The sequence below is a fragment of the Arachis stenosperma genome, chromosome 10, assembly GCF_014773155.1.
Source record: "Arachis stenosperma cultivar V10309 chromosome 10, arast.V10309.gnm1.PFL2, whole genome shotgun sequence".
NCBI lineage: Eukaryota > Viridiplantae > Streptophyta > Magnoliopsida > Fabales > Fabaceae > Arachis > Arachis stenosperma.
In genome coordinates, this window is record NC_080386.1 from 43,823,081 (window position 1) to 43,842,753 (window position 19,673).

The window sequence follows — 19,673 nt, forward strand, 5'->3', positions numbered from 1 at the left end:
TCGGAACAACTCGACCGGGAGAAGGAAAGCTGGCAGCAAACTTGAAAGGACCTTACCGAGTCATAGAAGTGCTGGGAAAGGGCTATTACAGGCTTTCCGAACTCAACGGGCGAGAACTTCCCAGGTCATGGCACGCCTGCAACCTTAGAAGGTACTATAGCTAGGGGTGACAAAAGATCTTGGACAAAGGTGCACTCTTTTTCCTGAAAAAAAGGTTTTTTAACGAGGCACCAAGCCAAGACCTACAAATCACCCGACTTAGAAAAATTAACCATGTATATTTGCATTTGCTTTTAATAAAACTTGTTCAGATTATCTACAAACGCTCAAGTCGTATTATTCCAAAACATTCATCGCCCGATTATAAAGCTACAGATCGACAGAAAGTGAAAACCAAAAATTCACTGCGTGATCACGATAAAAATGAGGGTTAAAACCCAAATTCTACAAAATCGGCAAAGATGAAAACAGAATAATGCAAGAAGTTATAGAAAGTAATCCATAGAAAGGACCTGACGAGGTCTTAATAAAATGGATTGCTATAAAATAACTTAAAAGACTGGACGACACAAAAAGTCGGACCAGCCACAACAACCCAAGTTATAAGTAAAGCCCTGGAAAGAGGTCTGGCCAACCCTATAAAAGAGGATTACTATAACTTCGAAGAGCTCGACATGATGAAGTCGGACTCCTACAAAAGTTACAAAAGATAAATCCCTGAAAGAGACCTGAACAAGGTCCAAGAAAGAGGATTATCAAGTAACTCGACAGGGCCCGACATGACGAAGTCGTCCCGGAAAGATAAAGTTACAAAAGATAAATCCCTGAAAGAGACCTGAACAAGGTCCAAGAAAGAGGATTATCAAGTAACTCGACAGGGCTCGACATGACGAAGTCGGCCTGGAAAGATAAAGTTACAAAAGATAAATCCCTGAAAGAGACCTGAACAAGGTCCAAGAAAGAGGATTATCAAGTAACTCAACAGGGACCGACAAGAAGAAGTCGGAATAAAGCTACAAAAAGTTATAAAACGTAATCCGTAAAAAAGAGACTTGACAAGGTCCAAACAAAGCGGATTGCTAGAAATAACTTCCAAAAAGACCAACCGACATGAAGAAGCCAGCCCAGGGTGACCAAAAGCGACATAGTTATAAAAAGTAAACCCAAGGGGTTACTAGAAATAACTCAAGAAAAAATCAATTGAGAGAATCAACCAACAGAAGGGAGATAACTCGACCCGAAAAACCACGACCTTGCCAAAATCAATCTACAAAGTATTCTATCAAAGAATACTCAAACAAACAACTAGCCTTAAAAGGGACACTTCAACTAAGACAAGAAATAAACAAAGCACAAAGGCAATCAAAAGAGGTCAGATAAAAAATACTCTGAAGATTCCCGGTAAGTGCTAAAGAAAGCTGCAAGGAAGCATATCACAAAGAAACAAGGCAGTTACCATAAAACAAGATTCGAGAGGCTGCTTGAAGCCGACCCCAAGAGCAAGAGAAACTATTTTGTTTTTCAAAATAAAGTTGCTAAAGTAGCAACCGGAGTATCCAAAGTCAGAGATCACAAACTTACAAAAATAAAGAGTTCAAAAGCCCACAAAAAATCGGGCTATACACAAACATATCAGAAACGTTATAGAGGATCCAAAGGCTTCCTAGTAGCAGCATCTTGGGGAGAAGGAGGGCGAGTCTGAAGGGGAACTGCGTCCACTGTCCCGTCATCCCGGTTCAAAATCTGGACGTCTGGATCAGGTTTCGGCTGTGTAGCTTCAACTGCCAAGGTTGAGGAAGGCGGGACAACAGAGGCTTTGGCAGAAGTGACCGGAGGAGGGACAACATCATCATCATCATCAGGATCATCAGGGATAATCTTACCATCCTTCACAATATTATCCAAGCTAAATAAGGCAAGATCAGCTCCCGGGGTGATAACCTGAACCTGCTCCTTCAGGTTACCATAAGCAGCGGTTACGCTACCCACAAGATGACCCTGGAGCTCGGAATAATCAACCCGGGCCGACTCTAGCTCCTCCCGAAGACGCATCACTTCTCGGTAGGACGTGACGCAGCTTTCTTTGTGTTTCAAAGCCACATCCTCAGCCAATCACATAGACGTTGCTAGGGCAAGAGAGCTAGCCTTCTCCCCCTCGAGCTCCTTCTTCAGTTTAGTCACCTCCGCTTCAAACTCCCCCTTTAGATCCTTCATCTGATTAAATTCTTACTTAGCTTCCTCCATAAAAGCTTTGGTAGCGTGTAGAGGCAGATTTTGGGTAGTGCGATACAAAGCAGCTCCCATATGAGCCATCTTAACACTACTACGAGTTATAAAATCCAAGTGATGAAGGAGAGATACATCATCCATTGAAAGAGCACCATAAGGAGCGATCAGCTGGTCCACAAAACCAATAGGATCAAAATCCGGGGCATCTAGATTGAAGGGTTCAACAGTTCGAGGTCTTTTTGGAGGAGGGGCGGCCGAAGAAGAAACCACAGCAGCAGTAGAAGATTGAAGAGGATCCACTAAACGGACCCAAGGTATAGGGATCATTCTCCTTGGGCCAGCAGAGTTCGCACGGGTGGCTTCGAAGGAGCTTGGGAGGTTCCTTCCCCATCAGCCCAGGTCGAGATATTTTGAGCTGCAGTAGCTTTCTTCGCTTTCTTGAAAGCCTTCATTGCATCATTGTTTTTGGCCATCTCTGAAAAATGAAAAACAGCAATTTATCAAACCGGGAGAAAAAATAGGAAGGAATCAACAAAACAAAATATATCAAGGCAGTACCCAAAGCAGTTCAAATAAGGGACGGATCTCCCAAAGACTTTTTAGTATCCAAATGAGGAGGTTCTCCCCAAATATCCTCCAAAACATTCACAAAGGCCTGCTCGACCTCGCTGAACATCTCCCAAGTATACCGGGATACCACTACGTTCCTCTCCCACTCTAGGGGAAAGCAGGGCTCATTATTTTCATCCAGAAAGAAAGGTCGGGCTCATTCAACAGCCCGAACCTTAAAGAAGTAGTTCTTAAAATCCCGAAAAGATTCGTCATACATGGAAAAAATCTTGTGCCCTTGAGCAGACCTAAAAGAAATCCAAGAAGCCTTTTTCTTGGTAGTCTCAAGTTTGGTCAACACAAAAAGATACAGAAAAAGAGTTTGAGAAGGCGTAACACCAAATTCTCGACAAACAAGCTAAAATATCTTGATGAAACCCCACGAATTCGGATGGAGCTGCGAAGGGGCTACGTTACAAGACCATAGTAGGTCAGTTTCAAAAGAGGTAAAAGGAAAGGTGATGTTCATTTGGCCAAAAAAGAAATCATAAGCATAGAAGAAGGGACGCTCCCCCTGGGTCAGGACTGGGAAGCAAACTCTATCACCAAAATCGGGTGCCACTATCTCGTAATTGCTCTCCTGATCCTCACTGCTACAGACACGATGATGCCTTCTAAGCGTCACACAAAATTCAGAATCAGCTAAAGAAACACACAACAAGACAAGAGAGTCCAGCCAATCGGACATCCCTTCAGGAACCATAGGAGATGCCTCGACAATACTTTTTCGGGAAGACATGGCTAACTAGTCCTACAAACAAGAAAAAAGATTGGGTTACTAAAAAAGGTAAAGACATCCTAGATCAAATCAAAACAACTCGAACAGCACAACCCAGCGCCAGTATAACAGATAAAAAGGAAAACCCCTAAACACAACCCAAGGTCCAGGGGCATCCTGATGAACGAAATTTATCATGCCGATATAGAATTCAATAATGGATATAATCGTGAGTATAGTCTAATCGACATTCAAATTTCGCATCAAACAATCCTACAATCTATAACCGAGAGTACTAGTCTCCCGAGTCGTCCTCCCTTGGAATTGCTAGAGAATGCATCTTACTGATTAGGAAGCCTTATTATGATTCTTTGAAGGTTTAGCAAAATAGATGACAAACAATTAATCTTTGGAAAGCTTGGCCTAGGGTTGGCATTAGAAATTCTATCCTTATAGTTCCTTCAATGATGACAACAATTAGGCCTTGCTTCATTTAGTTAACCCCTAGGTATAGAGGAAAGTCAAATGAGAGTAACTAACTTGAGTCACAAGTCCTAGTTTTACCTTAGGGAAATCTAGCTTTAGTGCACTCCAAGTCAATTAGCAATTTCTAATTCCAAATCAACAATTGACATAAACTATTCAACTCTTTCTAATGGTCCAAACCCTTTGCCAAGTAAGAAACTTTTACTCCATAACTAGTGTTGGCATTTTATCAAACAATTGATGAGCAAGGATGGAAGGCATAGTAAAAATGAGAAGAAAGTAGAATTGAAAGTGCTTCAACACAAGAAACTAATAGCAATTAACAAAGAACAACAATGGAAATGCACTTCTCAAGAAATTGATAAAATCCAAAACTACAAAGTTGAATCTAGGATCTATGAGGATTGAGCAATTACAAGCACTAATTGAGATTGGAGAAGAAGATCTATAACATGAACAAAGTAAATTGAGAATTGCAATGGATCTCACCAAAGAGTGATTAAAAATTCAGAAAATGGATGAAGATGAACCCTAATGAGAGCTTGGAATCTCCCTCTCTCTCTCCAAGAGTGTAACTAACAATAGCAAAAAATCTTGAACAATCTAAAAAATGAGCAAAAGTCCCTTAACCCTTCAATCCCTGGCCTTCTTAAGCTTTTCCCGCCAAGGCACTTCCACAAGATGGGATCTCCAACGGTCTCCACGCCCAGGTCACTTGACTTCTTAAAAAATCATATTCGAACATCGGCGCGCACGCGCAAAGCACGCGTGCGCGCCACTGGGGCATCTTGTAATGTGAGCGGAGGCGTGACATACGCGTGCGCGCCCATGGGGATTATGGCTTAGCCGTTACACGTGTCGGCTCGTGGCTTGGCTTCTGGCTTTGACTTCTAGCTACGCAATCCATGCGGGCGCGCCAGGTACGCGCACGCGCCCTTGCTGAAGTTCCCAAAGCTCAATTTCTCATGCTCCTTTCCTTTGCGCCCATTCTCCTTCTCTCTTCCGGTTCATCCCTGCCCTATATTCTGAAACCACTTAACACACAGGTCACGGCATCGAATGGCACCAAGAGAAGATTAGAAATGTATCTAATTTAGTGCAAAATAAGCATGTTTTCATCCATGAGGCAAAAATTAGGAAAGGAACACAAAGTCTTGTATTTTCATATGAAAGTGTGTGGAATCATTGATAAAACCCCTGAAATTAATACAAGATAAACCCTCAAAATGGGGTTTATAAACCTCCCCACACTTAGATTCTAGCATGTCCTCATGCTTAGAGAAATGCAAAAGACACGCCAAAGACCGAAGGATCATAAAGGTATAAGACTCATGATGTGCAACCTACTTACATGAATGCAACTATGACTAGTGATACTATCAACTTGGTTAGGAACAAATCAACCTTCCTAAGATACATGCAAGCATGTAGGGTACGATAGTGGCCAACATGTGGGACTTACCAATTTTTCGGCATCAAGTGCAATATACGCAACTTTGCATGAAGAATGCTCGTGAGAGCCGGGAACAAGAATTAGAGCTTTCGAACCCTCACCGGAAATATTTACACTCTATTCGCTCAAGTGTTTAGCGTTGATTCTCTCAATTTTTCTCCTAATCATGCTCTCCAAGATTTGTTCTCCATCTAACAATCAACATTTATTCCATGCATATGTACAAATATCATGAGGTCTTGTCTTTAGGTTGTAATGGGGCTAGGGTCAGGGTAGGATGCATATTTGGCTAAGTGAGCTTGAAATTTGGATCTTTTGATAAGCTTAAACTTCCCACCTAACCTATGACATTCTATACAATTTCAAAGCTAACCTAACTACCCATTTCTCACTTTTTCACATACTCATGCATTTTCTTTTGGTTATCACACATATGCATTGATTTTATTTGACTTCACTTTACTTTGGGGCATTTTGTCCCCTTTTTATTTCTTTCTTTTTTTTTCTTTGTTTCTTTCTTTTTCTATTTTTTCTTTTCTTTTTCTCATATTTTTTTTATACAAAAGCATCAACGCATAAGGTTTTACATTTGATCAATACATGAGTATGTACCCAATTCCCAATGTTTCCAATAACAATACAAAACTACCTTTTTATTCCCCCAATGTCCCAAGATTCCCACACTTGAATGGTACTCACACACACTAGCCTAAGCCAATCAAAGATCCAAATTAAGGACATTTATTGTTTTTCGCTTTAAGGCTTGTAATGTGCTAAATTAAGAACAAAGTGGGTTAAGCGTAGGCTCAAAGTTGGCTAACAATGGAAGATAAAAGGTAAGGCTATTTGGGTAAGTGAGCTAATGAAATGATGGCCTCAATCATATAAATGCATGAATACAAGGAATAATGGACATATAGACTCAAACAAAGCAAGGATCACACTCATAGAGAGAAAACAATTGCACACAAGAAGAAGAATAAGTGACTATAAGATGTAGCCACAAAACAAGGCTCGAAGCTCACTAGCTTGTGTTCTTAACTCAAAATCCATGTTCCAAAATACAATTCTTCAAGCAAGTTTGGCATCAAAATATTCAAAATTGGCAATGTCAAGGTTGCCCTAAGGTATTAGTTTCCTAAGAAAGAGTTTCATTGTTCCAACCAAGTAAACTTATCATGCAATTGGTATCAAAGAAAACCTAATCATGCAACCTATCCTAACTTAACTACAAAGGAGTTCAAAAAACGAAAATTTATTCGGGTGTTACCTACGGAGATCGGTCGGCCGACCTTCCCACACTTAAAACTTAGCACGGTCCTCCGTGCTATAGGTGATGCGCAATGGGTGGCCAAGTCCCGAGCGTCCTTCATCTCCGTTGTCATCGCTATTTCCGCTTGAAGTTGCGGTGGATGTGGAGATATTAGGTTCCTCCATAGGTGGGGTGACAATGCTTAGAAGCTTCTTCACGTGAGCATATCGGCACTGGTTACGCCTCTCATAACGGTCCAACTTCTTGTGAAGGTCTTCAAGGCGTTGGGTGGTGGATTTTTGTGGTGCGGATAAGGTAGTGGTGTTGTGAGTTGAGTTGGTCGGTCCAAGGTCCTTGGTGACTTCCGGAGGCTTGAGGCACCTCTTGGTCGGAATAACATCTCCCTCGACCGGGATCGAGGTCCTCCTATCCTTAGCCTCTTAGTGGACACCGGCTGCCGCTACTAATTCGATCACCATAGCAGGGAAGGGTAAGTTTCCCTTAACATGAATATGCCCCATGGATTGGCGAATGGCATGCGAAATGTCGACCGGTTTCTCGGTTAGGATGCACCATACCAATAAGGCAAGCTCGGCGGTGATGGACGACCCATGGGTGCTCGAAAGCACGTAGTGAGCTAGGATTTGGGCCCATGCCGCGGCTTCTTGAGTGAGGAAACGTGCATCTAAACCCTTTGGTCTTTGCTTTATGGTACCCCGAATCCAAAATGCTTCGGTTAAAGCTATTACGCGAAGGATCGCGCTCCAATCGAACTCACGTTCGTTGCATGCTGACAAGACTTCTTGATAGGCGTCATATCCATCCGCTAATGGCCCAATCTTAAGTACTCCTTGGATGGCTTCCACTGTGACTGACACTTGCTTTGGGCGCACAAAGACTGATGTGAGAAGGGGTGAGTGGCAGTTGGAGTAGAACTCCACTACCCATGATAGATTGACCTCCTTTGGTTGCCTCAAGAGGAACCTCCATTGCCTCCGGTCAATGTGTGGCATCACTATCGGAGTGAGGTGGGCCGGTAGGACTAGAAGAGGCTCCGGGTGATAATTCCTCTCAATAAACCTTGAGTAAACAAGTTCGCAGTAGCGGTTAGGGAACTTACTTGAGTCCTTTGGAGGGTTATCCTTCTCCAGAGCATCAACGAGGCCCGTAGCCTTCTTGAGGAGGGGCTTGACTGTTGGTTCTTGGCGCGCTCTGTTGACGGTTGGCTTCTTCGGGGCTTTCCCTTTGTTCTTTTTTATGACCATCCTGTGATAGTAAAGAAAGGAGATAACATTAAACCCAAAGAAGCGTAATTAAATGTGATTATGCAAATGAGAAATTGTGCCGTAAGAATATGGGTATCCTTATTAGATGACAGCTGCAACATGTAACTAAGATAACATGTGATAAGCAAGGCAACTCATTGGCATGTGGTATAGGGGTAGTGTAAGCATGCAAGGAAAGGGCATGAGAAGCATACACCCTCAAATACCAAAAGTGGAAAGCAATTTATGAAAAGGTGAGTGGGTGGATTGTAGAATGTGGGGGTGCACCCAAAAGTGACTAGTTAAGAAGCAATGAGTCACAATGAGTTCAAAAAAATCATGTATGCTTTTCCTCAAACACTTGGCGTGCATCCTTTTTGTACTATGCAAATAGATGGGGGGGAAGCAATGTAACATTCCACAAACCAATATTAATCACTACAATGCACAGTGGTTGTAAGAAAATCATGCAACACATGTCATCTATCAATGCAAGAGAAGTTATGACTCAAGTGCCTATGAAGAGTTAATTGGAAAAGGAGCAAAAACACCCCAAAGAAGTGAGGGGCTCAAAAGAGGGAGGAGGAAAAGAAAGAGACTACCTAAAAGAGAATGAAATTAACTGACTAAGAAGCGAAAGAGAGAAGTAGAGCAAGAGGGAAGCCTAGTATAGTACCTTGAGAGAGATGGAAAAGGGTATGGGAGAGGAAGTTGTAGAGTGGAATGATGGAGAATGGAGGGGGCAATGTAGGGACCACCGGAGGTGGGTGGTCGCCGGAGGTGATGGTAGGAGGTGGGTGTTTGGAAGGAGAAATGGTAGTAGGTAAAGGGGTAGTAGAGGAGGTAAGAAGGAAAAAGGGGGGAGAAGAATGAAGGGAGCAAGTGTGCTCCCCTGTTATGTTTACGTCGAATACCCACGCGTGCGCGCTCGCGCAAGGAAGCGAGATGGGGTAATGGCGCGCACGCGCACATTGCACGTGGGCGCCCATGTGCTTGCGCTGGTAGCACAAGGGTGGCTCAGAGGCGGCACAACTTTCTGGAGAAATTACCAGAAGTTGGCTGCAAGGATGTTGGCGCGCGCGCGCACGGTGCGCGCACGCGGCAATGCGATTATGCCCCAAGCATGAGATGGGCCTGGGGTTGGCTTAACTCTCTGTGGAGTGGCCTAGAGGTTGGTGCAGGACGAGGGACGCGTGCGCGGCATGGGCGCGGGTGCGTGCCTCGTGTTGTGAGCATATGGACGCGTTGGCGCCTAGTGCGCGCACGCGGCAGAGGTGGTGGGCTGGTGGCTCAGTGCAGGCGCGAGAGTGGCCCAACTCTCTGGAATATGTACCAGGAGTGCACAGGGGCGATCGGCGCGCACGCGCAAGGTGCGCTAGCGCGTCGTTCTACGGACTTGTCAAAGAGTGCGTACGCGCCATGTGCGCGCATGTGTGATTGGCCTGTGCCTCAGGCATGGTGCTGGCGTAGTGTGGGCGCAACTTTCTGGAAAATGTATGTATGGGTAATTTTTGCAATCCATGCGTCCGCGCACGTCGCGCGTCCGCATGGATGGTCGAAAATGCTTCATGGGCGCGTACACGCCAGGTGCGCGCATGCGCGGAAGGGTGCCTTTTTCAAAGTTTGCATGTTCTTGCACCACTTTCAGCATTCCAACCCTCCAAACAGCCACTTAAGGACTATAGAAGGATGTTTTAACATGATAAAGTACCAAATGAACTCAACAAATGAAACAAAATTTGAAATCAAATCTAGCTACACTTCATCAATTACCTAGCTACCAAACATGAAGTCAAGTGTTAAGCAAGTATCAATCAAAGAAGAATTCAATGGCTATGTACAAATGGTAGATCTTACCATGGTGGGGTGTCTCCCACCTAGCACTTTTGTTTATCGTCCTTAAGTTGGACTTCTACTAGCTCAAAGTTCTTGTTCAAGAGATGCATCCCTCAAGAGGAACACTTCAAATTCCTTGGAGTTCTTTCTTTGCTCACCATGGTACAATTGAGACGGTGTCCATTTACCTTGAAAATGTCCGGACTTGATGGGTGGTGCAAGTGGTAGACCCCGTAAGGTTCTACTTTCTCTACTTGGTAAGGTCCATCCCATCTTGATCTAAGCTTTCCGGGTAGTAATCTCAACCTTGAGTTGTAAAGGAGGACTAGTTCACCGGGTCTAAATTCCCTTCTCCTAATGTTCTTGTCATGAATGGCTTTCATCTTTTCCTTGTAGAATCTAGAATTATCATAGGCTTCTAATCTCAAGCATTCCAATTCCGCCAATTGAAGCTTTCTCTCTACTCTGGCTCCACCCAAACTTAGATTGCATTCCTTTATGGCCCAATAAGCTTTGTGTTCGATTTCTACCGGTAAGTGGCATGCTTTACCATATACAAGCCTAAAAGGGCTCATGCCAATAGGTGTTTTGTAAGCCGTTCGATATGCCCAAAGTGCATCGGAGAGCTTAGCGCTCCAATCCTTCTTATTCGGCTTCACAATCCTTTCCAACACATGTTTAATTTCCCTGTTAGAAACCTCAGCTTGGCCATTTGTCTGAGGGTGGTAGGCCGTAGCAACTTTGTGTGTGATGCCATACTTCCCCATGAGGCCGTCCATTTTTTTGTTGCAAAAGTGGGATCCTTGGTCACTTATGATTGCTCTTGGGGAGCTAAAACGACAAATGATATTGTTCCTCACAAAAGAATAAACAACATGAGTATCATCCGTCCGGGTGGGGATTGCCTCCACCCATTTTGACACATAATCGACGGCTAACAAAATGTAGAGAAAGCCATTAGAATTTGGAAATGGTCCCATGAAGTCGATTCCCCACACATCAAAAATTTCACAAAAAAGCATATTTTGTTGGGGGATTTCGTCCTTCTTAGAAATATTTCCAAACCGAATGCATTGGGGGCAAGATTTGCAATAGAGGGAAGAATCTTTGAGAAGGGTTGGCCACCAAAATCCGCAATTAAGGACCTTTCTTGCCGTTCTTTGGGGGCCGTAGTGGCCACCTCCTTCGGAAGAATGGCAAGCGTCCAAGATTGCTTGGAATTCAGTTTGAGGAATGCACCGTCGCACTATTTGGTCTGCTCCACACCTCCATAAATAGGGATCGTCCCAAACATAGTATTTGGATTCGCTTTTCAGCTTATCCTTTTGATGTTTGTTGAGATTGGGAGGGAAGGTGCGTGAAACCAAGTAGTTTGCTATTGGGGCATACCAAGGAACTACTTCCGAGATTGCGTGCAAACCATCTAGAGGAAAGGAGTCATTGATAGGAGTGGTGTCGCCTTTTGTGTGTTCGAGGCGACTTAGATGGTCCGCCACTAAGTTTTGGGACCCACTCCTATCCTTGATTTCCAAGTCAAATTCTTGTAACAAAAGCACCCAACGAATTAATCTCGGTTTTGATTCCTTTTTGGCCAACAAATACTTTAATGCCGCGTGATCCGAGTACACTACTACCTTGGAACCAAGAATATAGGCTCGGAACTTGTCCAAAGCAAAAACAATAGCTATGAGTTCCTTTTCGGTAGTAGTGTAGTTGGATTGGGCTCCGTCTAGTGTTTTGGAAGCATAAGCTATGACATAGGAAATCTTACCCTCGCGTTGTGCTAACGCGGCTCCTATTGCATAATTCGAGGCATCGCACATGATTTCGAATGGTTGAGTCCAATTCGGTCCTCGCACAATAGGAGCTTGTGTCAATGCCACTTTAAGTTTGTCATATGCTTCCATACATTCCTTGCTCAGCTCAAATTCAGTGTCCTTTTGTAGTAGTCGAGAGAGAGGTAAGGCCACCTTGCTAAAGTCTTTGATGAATCTCCGGTAGAATCTTGCATGTCCAAGAAAAGAGCGGACTTCCCTCTCGGAGGAGGGGTAAGGTAAACTAGATATGACATTTTTTTTTGCCGAATCTTCGGAGATGCCTTCTTTTGAAACTATGTGTCCCAAAGCAATGCCTTGTTTGACCATGAAATGACATTTTTCAAAATTTAAGACAAGGTTTGTTTTGGTGCATCTCTCTAAGACTTTTTCAAGGTTACCTAAGCAATGATCAAATGAATCACCGAACACACTAAAGTCGTCCATGAAAACTTCCATACATTATTCTAGAAAGTCCGAAAATAAGCTCATCATGCATCTTTGAAACGTTGCCGGTGCGTTGCATAGGCCAAATGGCATACGCTTGTAAGCATACGTTCCAAAGGGGCAAGTAAATGTGGTTTTTTCTTGGTCCTCTAGAGCAATGTGTATTTGGAAGTATCCGGAGTAACCATCAAGAAAGCAATAATATGATTTACCGGCTAGTCGATCAAGCATTTGATCAGTGAACGGTAGTGGGAAGTGATCTTTTCTTGTGGCCGCATTCAACCTTTGGTAGTCTATGCATACTCTCCAAGAATTTTGCACTCTTGTTGCTATAAGTTCACCGCTTTCATTTTTGATTGTGGTCACCCCGAATTTCTTTGGCACCACTTGGACCGGGCTTACCCACTCGCTATCCGAGATAGGATAGATGATGTTCGCTTCAAGTAGCCGAGTGACCTCTTTTTTCACAACCTCAAGAATGGTTGGATTAAGTCTCCTTTGAGGTTGTCGGACCGGTCTTGCTCCTTCTTCAAGAAATATGCGGTGCTCGCATACTTGGGGGCTTATTCCTACTAGATCCGCCAAACTCCACCCGATTGCCCTTTTATTTTTCCTCAAGACATCTAGCAACTTTTCTTCTTGTTGAGGAGTTAGCTCTTTTGCGATTATCATGGGGAGCTTTTGGGCTTCATCAAGATATGAGTACTTTAGGTGGGGTGGTAGTGACTTCAATTCCATCTTTTTGTCATTATTTGAGGTTTGAGTTTCTGGATGGTTTGTATGGTGTGTGGTGTTTGATTTGCTTGGATCTTCATTTGCTTCTTCAATCATGTACTTCTCATCCAACTTTGCAAGGTGTACTTCGGCAACAATGTTGTCAATTGGATCACACCGGAATAGAGAGTGATTCTCCGGGGGTGCTTCATTGCTTCTTCTAGGCTAAAACTTACGACTCTCCCATCTATCTCAAATGAGTATGTTCCCGAGTAGGCATCTAGCTTAAATCTAGAAGTTCTCAAAAATGGTCTTCCAAGTAGAATGGATGATGCTCTCTCGGTTTCACTTGATGGCATTTCTAGGACATAGAAGTCAATCGGAAACACCAACCCCTTGATATTCACCAATACATCTTCCGCAACACCCGTCACGATTATTATGCTTTTATCCTCTAGGACAAATCTTGCCGTCGACCTTTTGAGTGGTGGTAACTTCAATACCCGGTAGACGGAGAGAGGCATGATGCTAACACATGCTCTGAGGTCACACATACAATCTATGAATTGAACTCCATTGACGGTGCAAGTTACCATACAAGGGCCCGGATCATCACACTTCTCGGGCAATGCTCCCATTAAAGCGGAAATAGAACTCCCCAATAGGATGGTTTCCAATTCAAGAATTCTATCCTTGTTCATGCATAGATCTTTAAGGAATTTTGCATATCTAGGAACTTGATGGATAGAATCAAAGAGGGGGATGGTTACCTCGACTTTCTTGAACATTTCTATCATTTTGGGGTCGAGTTCTACGCGCTTCCTAGCTTTCTTTGCAAGTGTTGGAAATGGGAGTGGTTGAGCAATTTCTTCTTCCAAGGTTCTCTTGGTCTTGGGGGTCTCTTTTGTTAGTTGAGCTTCTTCATCCTCAACTATGACTTGTGGTGTCTCCTCTTCTACTACCTCTTTTATATCTATTCTCTCCTCCTCTTGAACGATTGTGATGGGATTTGAATCCTTTGCTCCCTTCTCTTTTAATTGTGTTCCGGATCTTAGGGTGATGGCATTGATGCCTCCCTTAGGATTGGGTTGAGGTTGAGAGGGAATGACGCTTTGGATTGGGGGTTGAGGAGTAGGATTTGATGGTGTATCCATGCGTGCAAGAAGAGCTTGTAGTGTAGAGGTGAGGCTGGTGAAACCGGAAGCAAGTGTGTTTTGTAGTTTCTTTTGGCCTTGGATGATGGTCCAGAGTGTATCATCTTGGTTCGAGGGGGCGGGTGGATATGTGAGTTGAGGAGCTTGTGATTGGTTGGGTGGTGGTCTTTGATGTGGTGGTTGGTATGTTTGGTAGTTTCTTTGTGGGTTTTGTTGGTTGTATGGTTGATGTTGTTGATTGTATGGTGGATTTTGTTGGTTGAATGGTGGCCGATTTTGTGAGTTGTTGTTCCATCTTTGACCTCCTCCATTGTTGTTGTTGTCCCTATTCCCTTGTTGATGATTATCTCTCCAATTTTGATTGTGATTCCCACTCCCTTGATTGTAGCTTCCTCCTTGATAAGGGTGTCCTTGGTTAGGATTGCCTTGGTAGTACCCTTGATTTGGGCGGTCATAGAAATTATGGGTAGCCGCCAAAGTGTTGTCTTCTTGAAGGCTTGGGCACTCATCCGTGTAGTGGGAATAGCAAGAACAAATGCCACATGTAATGACCCAATTTTCAGTACGCCTAGGACACACCGGAAACTGAGCGCTACCAATTTGTCTTCCTAGCTATTATCTATTATTTATCATATGAGCCTGATTCGTTGTTAAAAGCGTAGTTAATTTGCGAGGTGTATTTTTTTGAAAACGTTTGGATTAATAAACATAATCATTTATAATCAATTCACAAATAATAACAGATAAAACAGTTATAAACAACCACACATAAATACATCACAAGCAGCTAACAAGATTCAGTGATCCAGCCTTTATTAGAGTATAGACTTTTAGTTAGAACACCCCTAGATATAGCTAAATAATATCTATATACATATATATATATATATATATATACAACATCCCAGGTCTTGACCTGTTCAAGAAGTCCCTAAGCTGGCACCCAGGCTAGCCTAGACTCTATACTCGCCTACTCCCTCTAAACTACTAAAGCGTGGGAAAGTACGTTCTAAGTCTTCAAAACTCAAGTCAAGTGAACGTCACCAAAGGTAGGACATCATCTGCTATTCCTCTGCACTATCAGACATTGCCATAGGACGTCCCTTTGGTACCTCATCAAGTAGCCACACAACGGGAGTCTCGTACACAGGATTCAGGTTAAAGTGCGCATACGAACGGGGTGCAGACGTTGGCTGGTCTCACAGTATATACATATACAGAGATAAAGAGATTCACCCTAGACTCAGAAGACTACCTAGAGCAAAATTCTCTTTACGAACAGTCATCAGCGAACTACGGAAGGGTACTCATGCTTCCATCTGGAGGGGGAAGGGAGAGAGAAGGGGTAAGAACTGGGGAGTTCTTAGTAGGGCTGGGGTTATTAGTTACGTTCATTAATTTTGTGTTGTTTAGCAGACTAATAGCAGAATATAGAGAAGTAGTAAACAGAAGACAGATAAATAGAGAAAATAGAGAAAACAGAAAAAGATCACAAACAGAAGAATACAAGAAAGTAAAACACAGAGAATAGAATACAAACAAAGAAAGCATACATTCATGCAACAATCATAATAGAGAAAATGCACAACCAAGTATGATGCATGTCTAGCCCTAGTGCAGGTAATGAGCTCATCTATCGGTTACATACCCGCTCCCGACGTTACCCAGCAACCTCTGTCTGGATAAGGCTTTCCTGTTGGCAATATCTACTGCAAGCAACCTTTGTCTTGTAGGGTATCCACTGCAAGCAACCTTTGTCTTGCAGGGCGAAACTTATTAGCCGATATACGCCCAACAGACTCACTGTAAGCAACCTTTGTCTTACAGGAGCAACAACAAACTCACTGTAAGCAACCTCTGTCTTATAGGAGCAACAACACACTCACTGTAAGCAACCTCTGTCTTATAGGAGCACATTCATCTTGATACCTTTGTAAGCAACCTCTGTCTTACAGCAAAGCATTATAGCAAGGTATCCCAGGAAAGCGTTCTCAGTGGTCGTACCACCATCTATCTGACTGCCTCTCTGCAGCAGATTCTTACATAATCATTCTCATTATCATCATTCATTAACATTCTCATTATTCATCATCACTTTCATATTCTTATGCTGTACCTCTTTCTTTCTCTGTTCAATCATGCTATACAAACTCTACAGCTTTTACTTTTACAACATCTTAACTCAAACCATTTCTCTTTGTCACATTACTCTCTTCTCTGTGTCTTTTTACTTTGCTCAGATTACTCTTTTCTCTGTATCTCTCTATTCTGCTCTGGTTATTCTGTTCTCTGTGTTTCTTTACTCTGCTCTGGTTTCTCTGCTTAACATATGTATTTAAAGCTTATGTAAATTTCGGTATGAATAGTTAGCCTGTCCCAAGTATAGGTTCATTAAGTCTATACTGAAACAATTTAACTTTTCATATAATACTTAACCCTAGTCGCAACTCAAGGACTAACTATGTTGCCCTAGTTCGTTCACTAATTCTATCTGTTTTTCTGTCATTAAAACATTACAGACTTTTTCTTCGATTTTTATCTTTTCTTTAACTTTTTATCTTTTCTTTATCTTTGCCTCACTAACATGTTATTACCACTCCCTAAGTGTTTTATGAAGGTAATTATGAGATTCTGCACTTAAAGTTGTCTTTCTAAAGCTTTTACAGAAAACTGCATTTTCTGCATTATTTTATTATTTTTATTAAAATATTATTTTTAATTAAATATTATTATTTAATATTTTATTATTATTTATTATTTTATTAATATATTTTCGAAAATTAACTTTACTTTAACCTTTAACCTTTAAAATTCACTTTTTACCACCCGTAACTTTTAATATTTCTACTTTTACCACCCTAACTTTCAGAAATTACCAGACAACCCCTAAAACACCAAAAATTTTACTTCCTTGCCCTTTTTAAGATCTAAGGCCTGTTCTTCATTGTTCTTCATCACACTCAAAGTGTTCTTCATGTTCTTCATAAATTCTTCAGATTCTTTTTCTGTTTTTACTCGTTTTTCAGTCTTTTCAGAAACTGATTTTTACAATAATTCATAATAAATTAGCAGCCACTAAAATCCCATCTTTTCTACATGATTTCAACACAAATTGAACCTCAATTTAAGCTTAGGGTTTCGTTTTTCCCAGCTGCCCAAGAACATGAACTTTAAAGCTTAAATTTCATCAGAATTTCACCAAATTTTCACCAAGAATCAATCATATATGCAACCATTTTTTAGCACAACCAAATAATACAACATTAACACATCTCAAACACAAATAATCAAGATTAATTTCGTGACACCCTACCTGGTTTTGCTGCTCCTAATTCAATCAAACTTTCAGGTGGTCCTTAAGCACTTTTTCCTCCTAAATCACATCAAGAACAACTTTAAATCCAAAAACTCTCAACTGACCAAATCTCACTCAGTATGTTAGGAAGAGATATCTCACCTTAGACTTGCTGGAAATTCACGTTTCTTGGCCCTCAAGTCAAGTTAAGCATGATTCCTAAGGAAAAACATCAAGAAAACACATGTTTACATGGTTTTCCTTGAAAACCGAATTGAAGAGGGAGGGAGACAGCCATCTCACCTTATTTCCAGCCTTGATTATGTAGAGAAAGAAGAGAGGATCATTTTGGTGAAATCGGAGTTTTGATTTGAGTTTTAGTTCAGAAGAAATCAAGCTTTGAAGATTAAGTGTTCATGAAGGTTTCTCTCTTTTCTCTCTTGTTATTTTCGGCCAAAATGATGAAATGAGACAGACTTGGAGGTCTTGGGGGTGTAAGGTGAGTTGTGATTGGTTGGCTTGGAGGTGGATTAAAATAATATTAAAATATCTCAGGTGTATAACAACTAAAACTAGGTGTATCGGAACACTTGTAAAAATATCTCTAAAAATTATTTTCTGAGCTACTAGCATAAATGACACTAGTAACATATTTATTATGAGAATAAAACATGTATGATGAGCCCTTAGCATTGCTAAAGTCATCAGAGAGTGCTGGTGCTAAGCTGCACCAGTAAACCGTAAACCTGGTTAAACCGATTTCCTGTTTTTAACTAAAACAGACTAGGTAACCTTATAATATCTTTCAAGCAACTTCTAACACTAATATAATGATAATATTATACTATTATCTTTCTTCTCTCATGAATCGAGTCCGGTTCGTCAAGCTGAGCCTATTTACGAAAACTAGAATCAAAACTCCTAACCGATACGGTTCAAAAACTAGGTTCTCCGTGGCCGCGTTGTCGAGCTTGCCTCAAAAGAGGTTTTGGCTTAAAGATGTCATAATGACAATGAGGATTGAGATGCTTGATGATACAGCAGAGGTGTTTCCTTTACTGATCTTCTGGAGAAATTCGTGCCTGTAGAAAAGATCCGCATACTCGAAAATCGGGGTTGTTACATTCTACCCTCCTTAAAGAAAATTTTGCCCTCAAAATTTAACATGCGCATAAGAAGTTATAGTATTATCTAACACAAACAAAACCATAGTGTGGTACTCACCTCGAGTGGAAGAATTATATGCATTAGTGTTGCCAGCAGTTACGGTAAAAACCCTTCCTTGTTGTTGTGGCCTAGCTGGATTTCGAACAAACCTTTTTGGGCAATTCCTCGATATATGTCCATACTCTCCGCAAGAGAAACAAGTGTGTGTCCCATATCTACAAGCTCTATTACCATGATCCTTCCCACACCTGGAGCATACTGAAATATCCTGAGTTTGCTGAGATTGACCTCCTTCTTCCTCTCCCAGATTATTGTTGTCGTAGTTGCCATTGTTACGAGCGAGAAAGTTACCATTTCGTTGATTCCTATTTTGGCGATCGAACTGACCATTGAACTTAAAGTTACGACCTTGAGGGGCTAGATATTGAATAAAGTCTCTTCCTAAGGCTTCCCTATGATCTGCTCGAGCTATCGCCACCTTTTTCGAACATTCTTCCACTAGTTTACTTTTATTCACCAGTTCAGCAAAATTTCGTATCTCTAATGGAACTACTGAACTTATCAGATCCTCACGAAGGCCCCCTTCGAACTTCAAACACTTCCATTCTTCAAAGTCAGCAGGATTCCCTTGACAAATCTGGGAGAAACGGCACAAGTCATCAAACTTACGGGCATATTCTGCAACGGTTGTGTTACCCTGTTTCAGTTGCATAAGTTCCATCTCCTTAGCATCACGAGCTGCCCTCGGAAAATACTTCTTATAAAATTCATCCTTAAAAGTATCCCAAGGGATATCACCTTCATCTTATTGCAACAGTTGCTGTATCCCCTGCAACCAATGCTCAGCTTCTCCTTCCAGCATATAAGTAGCGAACTCCATGTGTTGACCTTCCGGAACATGCTGTGCTCGTAATGATCGCTCGATACCTCGGAACCAGTTGTCAGCATCAGTCGCAACGAGTGTACCTTTGAACTTAGGTGGATTTACTTTCACAAAAGTAGCAAGGGTCATGGGTTTATCAAGATGCGTTGAATCAGCCTCGTTGTTTCCATTATCCTCACCGTTTTCATTTCGGTTTTCATTTCTCACTCCGAGATGCTCAACAGCCCTAGCAGCAGCCATCGTAGCCTCACGCACTGCCTCAGCTACAATGTTCATCGTAGCCATAAAGGTTTCCTGTTCTCTCTCTCGGTTATCACTAGGGGTTACTTCCCGCGCACTCCGTCTCCGTGG

General features: G+C 42.1%; 1 protein-coding gene across 1 annotated transcript; it reads right to left on the minus strand.

Annotated features, from left to right (window-relative positions):
* Positions 1–18,425: 18,425 nt before the first annotated feature.
* Positions 18,426–19,160, minus strand: LOC130957032 (uncharacterized). The gene has a single exon (XM_057883936.1). The coding sequence runs from the start codon at positions 19,158–19,160 to the stop codon at positions 18,426–18,428; it is 735 nt and encodes a 244-aa protein (XP_057739919.1).
* Between the last annotated feature and the right edge of the window lie 513 nt (positions 19,161–19,673).

Bases quoted from the DNA above. Each gene is read 5' to 3' on its own strand.
- LOC130957032 (XM_057883936.1), bottom strand. From the start codon at position 19,160: ATGGAACTTATGCAACTGAAACAGGGTAACACAACCGTTGCAGAATAT.